This window comes from Mustela erminea, chromosome 2 (assembly GCF_009829155.1).
Source record: "Mustela erminea isolate mMusErm1 chromosome 2, mMusErm1.Pri, whole genome shotgun sequence".
Taxonomy (NCBI): domain Eukaryota; kingdom Metazoa; phylum Chordata; class Mammalia; order Carnivora; family Mustelidae; genus Mustela; species Mustela erminea.
In genome coordinates, this window is record NC_045615.1 from 60,846,763 (window position 1) to 60,862,613 (window position 15,851).

Consider the following 15,851-nt stretch of genomic DNA (forward strand, 5'->3'; position numbering starts at 1 on the left):
GCCTGTTCGTGTTATGGATTACAATCATTCATTTTCAAATATGAACCAACCTTGCATACCTAGAATAAATCTCACATGGTTGCATGATGTATAATTCTTTTATACATTGTTAAGTCAATTTAGTAATATTTTGTTGAGGATCTTCTGTGCTTATCAGGGATACTGGTTTATGGTTTTCTTTTCTTGTAATGTTTTTGATTTGGATATGAGGCAAATGCTGACCTCACAGAATGATTTGGGAACTATCCCTCTGCTTCCATCTTCGGAAAGAGATTGTAGAAAATTGGTATAATTTCTTTCTTAAATGCTTGGTAAGATTCTCCAGTGAAGCCATTTTAGGTCTGGTGCCTTTTGTTTTGGGAGGTTATTAATTATTGACTCAATTTATTTAATAGATATATTCCTATTCAGATTGTCTATTCTTGTGTATATTTTGGTAGATTGTGTTTTTCAAGAAAATGGTCTATTTCCTCTCAATTATCAAATTGGTGAGCTAAGAGATGTTCATAGTATTCCTTTATTATCTTTTTATCTTATCTTTAATATCTTTCTACAGGTCCATGGGTAGTGATGTAGTGATGTCCCTTCTTAAATTTCTAATATTAGTGGATTATAATTTCTTTGTGTTTTTCTTAGCCTAGCTAGAGGTCTATTGAGCTTATCAAACTTATAAAAGAACCAGCTTTAGGTTTCATTGATTCTTTGCTATTTTTTAAAAAAGATTGTACTTATTTATTTGACAGAGACATAGCGAGAGAGGGAACACAAGCAGGGGGAGAGAAGCAGGCTTCCTGCAGAGTGGGGAGCCCGATGCAGGGCTCAATCCCTGGACCCTGGGATCATGACCTGAGCTGAAGGCGGATACTTAAAGACTGAGCCACCCAGGCACCTAAAATTTTTGCTATTGTTTTAAGTTTCAATGATATCTGCTCTAATTTTTGCTATTTATTTTCTTTTGTTTACTTTGGGCTTAATCTGCTCCTTTTTCAGGTTTCCTAATGTGGAAGCTTAGAAGATTGGTTTTAGATTCTTATTCTTTTCTAAAATGTGCACTCAATGTTATAAACTCTCACTATTTTAAAAATATTTTATTTATTGATTTGAGAGAGAATGAGCCAGAGAGAGAGAGAGAGAGAGAGAGAGAGAGCATGAGCATGGGGAGGGGTAGAGGGAGAAGCAGATTCCCCAGAGAGCAGGAAGCAGGATGTGGGCCCGATTCTGGGATTCCAGGATTATGACCTGAGCTGAAGGCAGCCGCTTCACTGACTGAGCCATCCAGGCACCCCTAAATTTTATAAAATTTCCTCTAAGCACTGCTTTCACTGCATCCCACAAATTTTCATAAGTTGTATTTTTATTTTCATTTAGTTCCAACTATTTAAAAATATCACTTGAGGTTCCCATGTATTATTTAGAAATGTATTGTTTAATCTCCAAGTATTTTAGGATTTTCCAACTGCCTTTGGAATTTTTGCTTAAACCCTTTATGGTCAGAGGCATATATTGTATGATTTTTATTCTTTTAGATTAATTAAGGTGTTTTGTATGCATATGACAGAATGTGGTCCATCTTAGTGAATGTTCCATGTAAGTTTGAGAATAATGCATATAATCAGTGAACATATTTTTGCTATTATTGTGAAATGTTATGTGTTCAATCATTTAAGAATATTAAAAAAAAAGGTTTCTTTTACCTTCATGTACTCCTTCTCTGATGCTCTTCCTTCTTCATGTAAATCTGGGTTTCTGACCCATATAATTTTTTTCTCTCTGAAGAATTTCTTTTAACATTTTGCAAGGCAGATTTGCTGGTTTGATTTTTGTTGGTCTGAGAAAGTCTTTATTTCTCTCTCACCTTTTCTTTTTTTTTTAATTTGGGGGTGAGGAACATTGGGAGACAGAGAGAGAGAGTATGTGTGTGAGACTCTTAAGCAGGCTCCATGCCCAGTGTGGACCCTGATGCGAAGCTCAATCTCACAACCCTGAGATTATGACCTCAGATCAAAAATCAGACAGTTATCTCACTGAGCCACCCAAGAGACCCTTCACTTTTGAAAGATGATTTTGTAGTATACAGAATTTTAGGCTGGTGTGTTTTTTTTTGTCTCAACCCTTTAAATATTTCATTTCATTCTCTTTTTACTTGCATCATTTCGGCAGATAAGTCAGATATAATTTTTATCTTTGCTACTCTATCAGTAAAGTGTTCCCCCTCCCCGGCTTCTCTCAAGACTTTAAAAAATCTTTGAGTTCCTATAGGTTGAATATGATATAATCAAGTGTAGTATTTTTGTTTGTTTGTTTATTTTTTGGTATTTATCCTGCTTGGAATTCTCTGAGCTTCCTGGATCTGTGGTTTTCTACCTGGTGTTAATTTGGGGGAAATTCTCAGTTATTATTGCTTTCAAATCTTTATTCTGCTGCCTTTTCTCTTCTTCTCTGCTAATCCCATTATGTTATGTAGTCATCCCACAGTTCTTGTGTATTCTGTTCCTTTTTTTCAACCTTTTTTTCCTCTTTACTTTTCAGCATTGGAATTTCCTAATGACAGATCCACAAACTCAGAGATTCTTTTGTCAGCTGTGTACAGTCTATTAATGAAGCCATCAAAGACATTTGTTTCCATTAGTGTTTTTAATTTCTAGCTTTTTTTTTGGTTCTGAGGACTTCCATTTCCTCCTTACATTATCCTTCCATTCTTACATGCTTACTTTTCCATTGGGGGCCTAAGTATATTAGTCATAGTTTTTAAAATTCACAGTTTGATAATTCCAACATCCCTGCAATATATGGGTCTACTGATACTTTATCTCTTTAAACTGTTTTTGTTGTTGTTGTTGTTTGTTTGTTTGGTCTTTAAATACATCTTACATATTTTTGCTTAAAAGTGAATATATTGTCCTGGGTAAAAAGACCTTTGGTAATATAGTGGTAAGTTGTGTGGGAAGGGGAAGACTTCTATAGAGTTGAACCAGTCTTTAGTGAGCCTTTGCTCATGCACTATGAACCTCACAAGTGACTCTTAGTTTTTTTGTTTTCCTATCCCATTAGGTTTTATAGGATGGCTAGTGGGGGTTATACAGAGGGGATAAGTTTTGGTTATTTCTCTTTTCCCTGGCCAGTTTGGTTCAGATAAAATCCCCATAGGTTAGGTTCTGATAAAACAGTTTCTCTTGAGGGAAGGTATTCTTAAGAAGAGCAGAAAGCTCTAGTATACTGCATATGATTACTTTCCCCCTCCGCCTGCCAGATGGCTCCTGGAGGTAAAACTCACAAAAGTGTGTTTCCCGCACTATGACTGGCCTACCCCACTCAGACTTATCCATCCTGAGTCCCTAGCCAATTTGTCAATTAAAATGTAGGTATACCTACCCTAGTACTGGTTCTCACAGAGGTTTCTGCTCTGATAAGTTATGATCCTGTGTCCTCATGCTGTCTCCAATTTGGGGGTAGTTATTTGCCCTCTAGCCTTACTTTTTTGGTGGAACAAAGAAGAGTCATTAATTTTTCAGTTTGTTCAGGTTTTTATATGTTAAGGTGGAGGGATGATGCTGGACCAGAAATTGAAAGTGTCTGGGATATTATTTTTGAGCTCTAAACTTTCAAGACTGCTTACTTCATAATACTGATTATAAGATTTTTTTTTTCTGATGATAAGATTTTAATGGAGAAATTCTGGCCCTAAGATTATTTGAAAGTCATAGTTGGACATATAATAAAGCTTTCCTTTCATTTATTTAAAGGAAAAACAACTTTATGAAAAAGGTTATAAAGTACCTTTTATTGAAAACAAAGTATCTTTACTGAAAGCAAACTTAAAAGAAACAAAAAAAGAATAATAGCCTAAAACCTAAACTTATTTTTCTAGAATATCCATTTCTTTGGTACTAGGCAAGCTACCACCCGAATAAAAGACATAAATAGTGTGATTAAAAGTGATGAGATTGATTTCTGCATGTGATTGAGAGTTTAGATTTCTTACTAAATTAACATATACATTATGGGATTGGTGAATTAAATATGATTTATAGAGAAACTGCAGCTCTATCTCCATTATCTAGAATATATGCTATTATCTAGAAAATATGTTTTAAGAGTTTCTGTACACCAATATATAGGGTGTAGTTGTGCGTGTGAGAGAGACAGAGACAGAAAAAGAGAATACAAGAATATACACCCCCTAAGATAGAAACATGGAAGATCCTTTTCCTATAAATTTCTCTAAATTTGAAAAATCAAAAATGAAAGCAAACAAAGGGGAAAACCAGTTATAAACCCAAGTATATTTGTAGTTTCAATACTGGTGTTATAAAACTCCTAAATTAGTTCCTGAGCAAACTGCAGTTCTCAATCCCAGTGGATAATAATAAAATGTATTGGTGACCAATACATTTTCCTCTCTTCACAGGCCCTGACCCTACTCCTAACAATTGCTGTATAGACAATGCCCACTCTATAGAGTATATGGTCATGGGAATGTGCATGTAAGATCTATGTGCAGAAATTATGTTTACAAAGAAGTCCAATCACTTTTCACCGTCAGATATTCAAGTTCAGCTTTAGAATCCTTAAAAATATTGATGTTAAGGGGCACCTGGGTGGCTCAGTGGGTTAAAGCCTCTGCCTTCAGCTCGGGTCATGATCCCAGGGTCCTGGATCGAGGTCTTTGCTCAGCGGGGAGCCTTCTTCCTCCTCTCTCTCTGCCTGCCTCTCTGCCTACTTGTGATCTTTGTCTGTCAAACAAATAAATAAAATCTTAAAAAAATATATTGATGTGAATTAAAAAGTAACTTTTACTAAGGGAAAAATCAATTAGTAAAATCTGGTTTCAAAAGTTTAAATTTAGCAAGCAGTAAATAAAATAAAATTTTAGAAGTGCCTGAGGGCTCAGTTGGTTATAAGTGTCTGACTCTTTGTTTCTGCTCAGGTTGTGATCTCAGAGTCATGAGATCAAGTGTGTCAGGCTTGGCACTCAGTGCAGAGTCAGCTTGAGATTTTCTCTCCCCTTTTCCCTCCTCCCCTCCCCCAGCTTCCGCATGTGCATGCTCTCTCCCCTCTCAATAAATAAAATCTTAAAAAAAAAATAAAATTTTAAAACTTCAGTTACTTGTTCATCATATTTTAAACTAAATATTGTTCTTTATAGGATCTATACTTATGGAGACCAAAATCTAAGTTAAATCATATAGAATATCTAGATAAAAATCAAGAAAATCTTTTATTAATATTAGGTGACAACATATAAATATACGACAATGAGATCCTTTAAAATTTTAATGGTAAAGCAAATTTATACAATCCTTTACAAGGTAGCAGCTCTTTAAAAATTTGGGTCCTAATTTTATTAAGAACCTTAATATTGCCAGTGGTATAATGTTCATTGCAGCTGACTTAAAACTAAATTATCAGAGGTACCTGGGTGGCTCAGCTGGTTACATGTCCAACTGGTGATTTTGGCTCAAGTCATGATCTCATGGGTTTTCAGACTGAGCCCCACAACGGGCTCTGGATTCCATGGAAAGTCTGCTTGAGATTCTGTCCCTCGGCTCCTCTCCTCACTCTCTCTCTCTCTCAAAAATAAATCTTTAAAAAACTAAATATCAAAAGTAGGGTTTAAATAAAAATCTTTAATCAATCTTTAATCATTTAATCAATGTCATTCTTTCTTTTCCTTCCTTCCTTCCTTCCTTCCTTCAGGTAGGCTCCACACCCATTGTGGGGCTTGAACTCACAACACTGAGATCAAGAATCAGATGCTCTACTGCCCTAGTCAGCCAGGCGCCCCTTAATCTATGCTGTTTCTAATCGCCAATGTTTAATAGAAAAAGTCATGAAAAAATTAAAATATGTATCTGTTAAGCAATTATTATTAGTTTTTGACAGTTAAGGAAATATTTCCTCTTTGTCCACATATTGCTTGTAATAAGAACTGAAGTATATAGCTAAAGTGTACAGTAAATATATAGATTTAGCAGTGGCTTTGTTGGTTCGTGTTTTAATATTTATCATATTCATCAAATATAGGGGCACCTGAGTGGCTCATTAAGTGTCAGCCTTCTGCTTGGGTCATGCATGATCCCAGGGTTCTGGGATCAAGCCCCAAATCAGGCTCCTTGTTTAGCGGGGAGCCTACTTCTTCTTCTGCTGCTCTCCCTGCTTGTGCTCTATTTCTGTCAAATAAATAAAGAAAATCTTTAAAAATATATATTTATCAAATACATCTCTGTTTTTCTCTCTACTTACATTTCTTATTTCACATACCATTTGTAATAAATTTATTCAGTTTTCCTTGTGGAGGACAAGAACAAGTCTTTTCCATCTGTGGTTTTGTTTCCTCTGTTTGTGACAACACTGTTTCCTTAGTTTCTTCATGTTCACTAATATTACTATCTTTGAGGATCTGAAGTAAAGCAAGGAAATCTTTGAAAAAATACACTTTCATACAATTTTATGACAGTACAAAACCACCAAATCTCATAATTAAATTCATATCATTACTGTCACCCTGGAGAATTACACATATAAAAGAATATTCATGCACTATATCAATAGGTATTTGAGGATGTCACAGGAGAGCACTTTGTAGAGCACCTTGATTTAGCTTTTATAGACTTGAGTCCCTGCTATTTTTAATTTGTTATTTATGCATACTGAATAAATGAGCTATACTGTAGGCAGAATAATTAAAACTGTTCCTCTTCAGTCTTACTGCCAACGATTATTTAATAAAACTTTTGTAGAATGAAAATACAACTACGTTGGAAAGGAGGTGAAATATAATTTTACTTGGACTAATTTCTTTGAAAAATTATACAACTGAAAAAAATGAGAAAAACAGATCAAGCTTTCAGAAATTTAAGGTTCATGCTCCCACTATTAATTATAGATAACATCCTTAGGTAATTCATGGGTTTAGCTGCATCTTCCAGGCTTTTAATGGTAGTTAGTCTAATTATGAAACTGCTTAGAAAAAAAAAGACATCTTAGTTGGTGAGAATATTGAGAGGTTTCTCCCAAGGTAAACAAGACAAAAACAAAAACAAAAACAAAAACAAAACAAAACAGAGTAGCATTAACCCTGAAATAGAAATCATCAGTTTTGCCTCATTGTCATGGTGTGTGTGTGTGCATGCACATGTATGCATGTGTACACACAGGCCAACACTTCGAGTGTATTGATAATACTTTGAGTGCAGTGGATAGAGAACACAGGATTATCAGAAGAACTGGGAACAAAGGCTAGAGGCATGGACATATTAAGGAAGCAAAGAGGAAACATTTAATGACTAGGGAGGCAAAGGCATCACAGCAGCTGATGTAAATGAATTATGCAGCTCTTTTAATATCAAATTTCTTTAAATCTGATCGTAATTAATTTGTTGGAGTTCTGTTTTAAAGGCTTCTGTGGGAAGTCTGCCACTATACACAAGGGCCAAGGTAAAGACACAAAGATGAATTTTGATTAGTGTGGGTTAAAGGTCATATGAGGTAAGACCATACTATTTTAAGTTTTATTATTTCAGAATTTATAACAAATTGACAGAGACTAGGATAAAGTCTTTACAGACAAATAATTTGAATCAATGGTGAATATTTTAAATATTTAAAAGAAGAAAATTTGGGTCCTTGAGAACCATAGAAACCTCTGTTTTAAAAAAGTAAATAATTTATAATTCTAATCATAAGCAATTACTATGGAGTAAAATAGACCAAAAGGTTTATGACTTACTCTGTACTCTTAGAAAAATAAAAACTTGGTTCTTTTCAAATATACAACACACCATTTTAATTAATTTCTTTACCTCTTATAGTCTAAATTATTGAGTTTTTCCTAGATATGGTGAGAAATAATAAGCCATATTTCCATTATTCTTGATATCTGAACTCTTTACTCCAAAATAATCTTTAGTCACCCCTTTCCATCTTTTCATTCCTTTTGTTCATTTCTTAGTACCTGTTTAAAGTAGTTATTTTTAAGTGACCCCTTCTCATTTTTTAACTAGACATATAATAGAAACCTAACTGGTAAACTTGAAAAATAAACTTTAAGATCAGATTGATTTTTATATTGTACATTACAAAATAGTTTTAGGTTTTTACCTGAGAAGTTGTAGATGATGGGGTGTGTTTAACCTCCAGATGTTCATTTTGTGATTCTGTGGTGTACATGCTAATGTTTAAAAGAAAAACAATTTGAATAAAATAGTACTATACAGACATCTGAAACAAACATGTGTAAGAGGGATTAATTTTTTAATGATTTTTTATCATAAAGTTGTTTCACAGTCAAGCCAGATATCTTCATAGTTAAGACAGTCCCAAATATTCATTGTAAAGTTATGAAGCAAAATCATGTACATATGTTTTAAAGACCATTATCACACAGAAATTTAATACCTCTCAGTAGTTCATAATGGTGGGTCATATCGTAAAAGCATGTATCAGAAAACCCAGTTCTTTATTTTATGCACTAAAATAATTTCCAGCATTTCAGTCACATCCCTGTCAGAAGAGTCCAAAATTTTTAAAATTAAATATGATCAACTGCATTAATACCTACATCTGTAAGTTACTGATACATACTATCTTTATATGTAGTCCATTTGAAAGATCCATAGGTGCAACATTTAAACAAAATAAAATAAGTTTCATTTTGAATAACAATGAACTAGAAAAAAAAAAAGAATGAAATAGGACCATATCAGGAGAAGAATTAGGTCTGGAAACTTATTTTATTTATTTATTTATTTATTTATTTTTTGGAAACTTATTTTTAAATATCTATTATTTCTACCTTCTCTGTGACTTCTGCTGCCATAAAAATATCTTTCAATTCCTGAGTTACTGTTGAGGAAAAAATTTAAAACTTCAAGTCTGAATTTTTAGGTACTTGATAAGACCAAACCTCACAGTATTTCCTGTATCTAGACTTTTTAAGAAAGACAAGCAATTTTTAAAAAAGAATCATTAACATTTGAGTATCCACCACATATGCCAAGTGCTTTACATTTATTGCCTCATTTTAATGAAGTAAAATATTAGTGTGTAAAATCCTATAAGGAATCATAAGTAATTTACGACATTAAAACAGAAAATAACTTTTATTTTTAAGATGTGATGAAAAATAGCTAAGTCCCTTTAAAGTAAAATTCCATTTTAATGAAGGGAATATAGAAACTATTTGGTCATTAGAATGAGAGCCTGTCATTAATTGTTAGACTAGATGTTAAAAGTGAGTAAGCTGTATGAACAAGGAGGGTAAGTGAAATCACCCAAGCTGTGTCATGTTCTGAAAGGATAGGCTCAGGGCTAGAAATATTAAGAAATTTGAGCTGGAGTGCACAAGAGTTGTGAGATCGGGACACAAAGTCCCATCCATACAGTAATTATTGAATGTCTATTCTTCTAGGCTCTGAAGATAAAACAGCAAAATAACATAAAACAAAGGTAGGTTTCTGCTCTTATGGAGATGATACTCTTGGTGGGAGGAAGAGAAAGACAATATATTTTCAGGTTGTGATTAAGTACCGAAGAAAATAAACCTAGAAGATGTTACAATGATTATCAAGGTGACATTTGAGCTGTGACCTAACTTAGGAGAAACTGTGAGTCATAACTAGGCAGGTAGACAGGAAGAAGCAAACATAACACCAAGAATTGTATAAGACACCAGGTAGCGTATTTTAAAATCTACAGCTATGTTGGAGCACCTGGGTGACTCAGTCGGTTGAACCTCCAACTCTTGGATTTGGCTCAGTTGTGATCTCAGGGTTGTAAAATTGAGCCCCGAGTCTGTCCCTGTGCTCAGCACAGAGTCTGCTTAAGATGTTCTCTCCCTTTGCTCTCCCCCAGCCCCCCCCCCCCCGCACTCTCTCTCTTTCTCTAAAAATCAATAAACAAATCTTAAGGGAAAAAAAAAATCTATAACTAGGTCATGGTTAGGATAGCAGGACTTGGAATCCAGGCAAGAGAACCATGCAACAGAACTTCAAAACCTAGATAAGGAGTCTGAACAATAAACGTACATGTTAGCCGCTGTAAGAGAAATTTGATACTGTGTCAAGTAACATTTATGCCTGGCAACTACTCAATACTCTCTTTACATATCTGCCAAGAGAGGAACTGTAGGTAGTAAGCAGAGCAACTAAAAGTAAGGACTTTGGAGCTGAGATAGAAATGTATTTCACCCCTTTATCTTTTAATAACCATGAGGAGTGATTTATTTCCATAGGCCTCAATTTCCTTACCTGTAATGATATATTGCTAAATATATTGGTTATTGTGAGGATTAAATGATATAAAATCTGATACAAGTTGGATTAAGTTAAGCATTCAACATGAATCATTTCCACAATACTATGAGTTTTTTAAAAAATTAACATATAATGTTTTATTTATTTATTCAGGGGTACAGGTCTGTGAATCATCAGTCTTACATAATTCATAGCACTCACCATAGCACATACCCTCCCCAGTGTCCATCACCCAGCTGTCCTATCCCTCCCTCCCACCCCAGCAACCCTCATTTTGTTTCCTGAGATTAAGAGTCTCTTATGGTCTCCCTCCCCGGTCTCATCTTGTTTCATTTTTTCCCCTCCCTGCCTCTTATGATCCTCCACCCTTCCTCTCAAACTCCGCATATCAGAGAGATCATATGATAATTGTCTTTCTCTGATTGAGTTATTTCGCTTAGCGTAATATGAGTTACTTGTTATTCTCATTTTATAGATGTTGAAACTGAGACCCACAAAGGGTCTCAGCAAATGGCATAGCTGGAATTTGAACCAAATACTCTTTAATATTATTTAAATCCTTGTTAACCTTGGTATCATCTTTTTCCTTTAAGCTATTCTGGAGCTGTTGCACTGTGGATTTAAGTTGCATTTTCTTTTTCTTTTCTTTTCTTTTCTTTTTTAAAAATTTTTATTTATTTGACAGAGATCACAAGTAGGCAGAGAGGCAGGCAGACAGAGAGGAAGGGAAGCAGGCTCCCTGCTGAGCAGAGAGCCCTATGCCAGGCTTGATCCTAGCCTCCTGGGATCATGACCTGAGCAGAAGGCAGAAGCTCTAACGTACTGAGCCACCCAGGTGCCCCTTAAGATGCATTTTCATGGTGACTAACATTATTTTCACATATTTATTGGCCATTTGAATATTTTCTGTAGTAAAGTGTCAGTTCAAATCTCTTGCTCATTTAAAAAAATGTATTGGCAGACTTTTACTGATTTTTTTTAGTTATGTATTCTAGAATCAAATCTTTTATTTGATATATAAATAAGCAATGTTGTCTTCTATTCTGTGGCTTGTCTTTTCACATTGATGATGTCTTTGAACGAACAGAAATTTTTATTTTAATTTAGTCTAATTTATCTTTTTTCTTTATAATTAGAGCTTTATTGTTTTTTAAGTCTTTGCCAACCCCGAACTTATAGGGTATTCTCCTATGTATTTTTCTAAATGCATTAATGTTTTGCCTTTCACATTTAATTCTAAGATCCATCTGGAATTGATTTTTATGTATGGTGTGAGAAGAGGTAAAATTCATTTTTTCTTGTATCAATATCGAACTGACTTAGCATCATTTATTAAAAAGATCATTCATGGGGCACCTGGGTGGCTCAGTCACTAAGTGTCTGCCTTTGACTCAGGTCATTATCCCATGGCCCAGGGTCCCTGAGTCGGGCTCCCTGCTCAGCAGGAAGCCTGCTTCTCCCCTCCCACTTCTACTTGTGTTCCCTCTCTCGCTGTCTGTCAAATAAATAAATAAAATCTTAAAAAAAAAATCGTCCTTTACCCATTGCATTCCAGTGTCACCTTTGTTGTAAATCAGGTGACCACATATATGTGAATTTATTTTTCATTTTCTTCTGTTCCACTGGCTATTTGTCTATCCTTATGCCAACACTACACTAGTACTTGTATAGTAGGAATTGTTACTTGGTGTTGGAAATTCTCCAGTTTTGTTCTCCTTCAGAGTAGGATTGACTATTTATCTCTTTATATTTCCACATAAATTTTAGAATAAGGTTGTCTATTTATACACACACACTTTCTCTCTCTGGTGGAATTTTGACAGAAATTGCATTAAATCAAAAAAAAAAAAAAGAAATTGCATGAATCTGTAGGTCAATTTGGGGAGAACTGACATCTTAACACTACTGAGTCTTTTAATTCTTGAACACTGTATCTCTTTATACTTAGATTTTCTTTAGTTTACCTTAGTAATGTTTATAGTTTTCAGTGTAGAGCTCTTACATATCTTTCATTAGACCTATTTCTAGGTATTGATGTTTTTTGGGATGTACCAAATGGTACCATTTAAAAAATTTATTACTTGTTTTTTTGCTGGTATGCAGAAATACAAGTAATTTTTATTTATTTACTTTATATCTAAGCCTTGATAAATTCACTTTATTCTAATGATTCTTTGAGATTTCTAAGTACACAAGCACATAGTCAGCAAATGTTTTATTTCTTCCTTTCTAAATTTTATATACTTTATCTTTTTCTTTCCTTATTGCACTAGTTGTAACCTGTCTTTACGGTTTTATATCCTTGTTGACCTTGGTATTGTCTGTCCTCAATATTTGTTTTAATATATATCTGCTGGCAACACATTCCTTATTTGTTTGCCTTAAGTGTCTTTATTTCACCTTTACTTTTGAAAGCTATTCTCACCGAATACAGAATTCCATATCAGAAGTTATTTTAAGAATTTTAAAGATGTTCCTCTCTATTCTGGCTCCCATGATTTCTATTGAGACATTAACTGTTAATTCTTACCATGGCTCCTTTGAAGAGAATATGTTCTTGGCTGATATTAATCATAGTTATTAAAAAATCTTCTTCCATTGTGATAAAATACATATAACAAAAAAGTTACCACTGTAAAGTATACAGTTCACTGGCATCAAGTATGTTCATATTATTAAGCAACAATCACTACTATCATTTCCAGAACTTTATTATCCCAAACTGAAACTCTGTATCCAATTTCCTATTAACTCACCATTCTCTCTTCTCCTAACTCCCTGGAAACCACATTCCACTTTCCATCTTTATGAATTAAAGTACCTTAAGTACCTCAGATAAATGGAATCTATTTGTCCTTTTGCATTTGGTTTATTTCACTTAATATAATGTCTTCAAAATTCATTCATGTTGTAACATGTATCAGAATTTCCTTCCCCTTTAAGGATAAATAACATCCCATTGTATATATATACCACATTTTGTTTATCCATTCATTCATTGATGGATATTTGTGTCATTTCGACTTTTTGTCTATTGTGAATAATACTGATAAGAACATGGATATACAGATAACTGTTCAAGTATCTGCCTTCAATTATATTGGGTATATACACAGAAGGAAATCTGCTGGATCATATGATAATTGTCTCATTTTTAGGGGAACTGCCACACTGTTTTCCACAGTGACTATGCCTATACCATCCTACATTCATACCAGTACTGCACAAGGGTTCTGATTTCTCTACATACTTGGCAGCACATGTTACTTTGTTTTTCATAATAGCCAGCCCAATGGGTATGAAATGGTATCTCACTGTGGTTTTCATTGCCATTTTCCAATGATTATTGAGCATCTTTGGGCCCTTATCGGCAATTTGTATAACTTCTTTAGAAAAGTATCTATTTGGGGGCACCTGGGTGGCTCAGTGGCTTAAGCCTCTGCCTTCAGCTCGGGTCACAGGGTCTTGGGATTGAGCCCCACATCTGCCTCTCTGCTCAGCGGGGAGCCTGCTTCCCCCTTTCTCTCTCTGTGCCTGCCTTTCTGCCTACTTGAGATCTCTCTCAACAAATAAATGAATAAAATATTAAAAAAAAAAAGAAAAATATCTATTTTGCCTGATGATTCACAGACCTGTACCCCTGGGCAAATAATACATTATATGTTAATAAAAATAATTTAAAAGAAAAAAAATATCATTTTAGTCCTTTTCCCAGTTTTTCTCTTAAAGATTTAATTTATTTATTTGAGAGACAGATCACAGAGGGGGAAGAAGGGGGAGAAGCAGACTCACTGCTGAGGAGGGAATCTGATGCGGCGTTCCATCCCAGGACACTGAGATCATAACCTCAGCTGAAGGCAGAGGTTTAAGTGACTGAGCCACCCAGGCACCCCTTTGCCGAGTTTTTAACTGGGTTATTTATTTTTGTTTTCAAGTTGTAAGAGTTCTTTATATATTCTGGATATTAATCACTTGCCTGTTAAATTATTTGCACTAACCTCTCATTCTGTGGCTTGTCTTGTCTCTCTGTTGGTGGTGTTTTTCAACACACAAACATTTTAAATTTTGATATAGTTCAATGTATCTATATTTTTTATTGCCTGTGCTTTGGCTATCTAATCAAAGAAATCACTGCCAAATCTAATATCATGAGGTTTTCCCCTATATTCTCTTCCAAGAGTTTCCTAGTTTTAGTTCTTACAGTCATAGTAATTTTAACATCTTTTTCTGCTAACTGCTAACTAAAAATTCTAGGGTTCCTTTGAGTCTGTTCCTATTTTCAATGTTCTGTCTCATGCATGCACAGATGGAGATAACCCAAAGCCCCTGGATGGGTAAGGAAACTCATTCTCCAGTTTTTTTCTTCTCCTATATCTATATACCTATATCCTATATACCCTGCTATATCTCTCAAGGTCTTTTTTCCTGGTTTCTCTGGTCTGAAGATGGGGTTTTTCTCTGAGTTGTAGTAGCCCATAATGTCATTAATAGGGGAAAAATCTTAATTAATGGGGAAAAATCACAAAAGGAAAACAACATCAATAAGGAGGATTCCTCATGCTCTCTTTAAACTATAGACTCCATTTTCCCAGATCTGCAGGTCATAAAAATAGGTTTTCTATTGTAGTTTTGGCCTCCTGTGCTATCATTGCATTGGTTTTATGACTGGAGCCTGCCTTCAGGTCAAAGCTGCAAAAGAAATTCAGTCTTGTAGTTTTGACTCTTCTTCAAAATCCACTTGCTTTTTTACTTTTTGATCTTCATGTAGTTGCTCTTCAGGTTTTGTCTAGAGTTTTTACTGTGAGCAGTGAAAAAAAGAGGTTGCAGTGGACCTATTACATCTTGGAGGGAACTGGAAAGCTGTGTGCTCCACGAGAGAAGGGACAATAACCAGTTTTACCCTTGATCTATTATGTGGTAAGCACTTAATAAATATTTGTGAAACAAATATGGAGTGAACTGAGAATTTTATTTTTTTATAGATTCCATTTATTTTTTGACAGAGAGATCACAAAAAGGCAGAGAGGCAGGCAGAAAGTGTGTGTGGGGGGAAGCAGGGTCCCTGCTGAGCAGAGAGCCCGACGTGGGGCTCGATCCCAGGACCCTGAGATCATGACCTGGGCTGAAGGTGGATGCTTAACCCATTGAGCCACCCACGTGGCCCAAGAACTGAGAATTTTAAAATGCCACATACTCAAGATGACAACAAAAACAGAAACATTTCTGCATGTTAAGAAGAAAGGAAGGTTTGGAGAGCTAGGACCCTGGCTAAGGTAAGATTTAAGATTTTTAAAGATTTTTAAAAAGATTTTTGGTACAAAAAAGGGGGAAGATAAAGAGGAAAATCCAGATACCTGAGTAATTTAGGGATCGGAAGCAGGCTAGGTAGGATATATGAGCTTTAGCTCTCTCCCCATTGCCCCCTTCTTTCTTTTTAAATATTGTGCCTATCTGTTTTCCTCTTTGCTCTAGATATCTCCTCTCTGTTTTCCTTTGGACTTCTCACTTCCCCTGGAGATGTCTTTTTCTTAGATAATCAATTTTTCAAATGCCAGTTTCCTTAATACAATATAAATTTTGTAATTTAAAATGTAGATA

The 15,851-nt window shown here is 34.8% G+C and overlaps 1 protein-coding gene across 3 annotated transcripts in view; it reads right to left on the bottom strand.

The window, feature by feature from the left end:
• SLC9B1 (solute carrier family 9 member B1) overlaps positions 1-15,851 on the bottom strand; it is a 62,655-nt gene that overhangs the window by 36,714 nt on the left and 10,090 nt on the right. For all 3 annotated transcript variants that reach the window (XM_032333034.1, XM_032333035.1, XM_032333033.1), the window contains 2 exons: positions 8,101-8,170; positions 6,262-6,400 (listed from right to left, as the gene is read on the bottom strand). In XM_032333034.1, the coding sequence (XP_032188925.1) occupies positions 6,262-6,400; positions 8,101-8,169 (208 nt within the window). In that variant the 5' untranslated portion in view covers position 8,170. The remainder of the gene's footprint in view (positions 1-6,261; positions 6,401-8,100; positions 8,171-15,851) is intronic.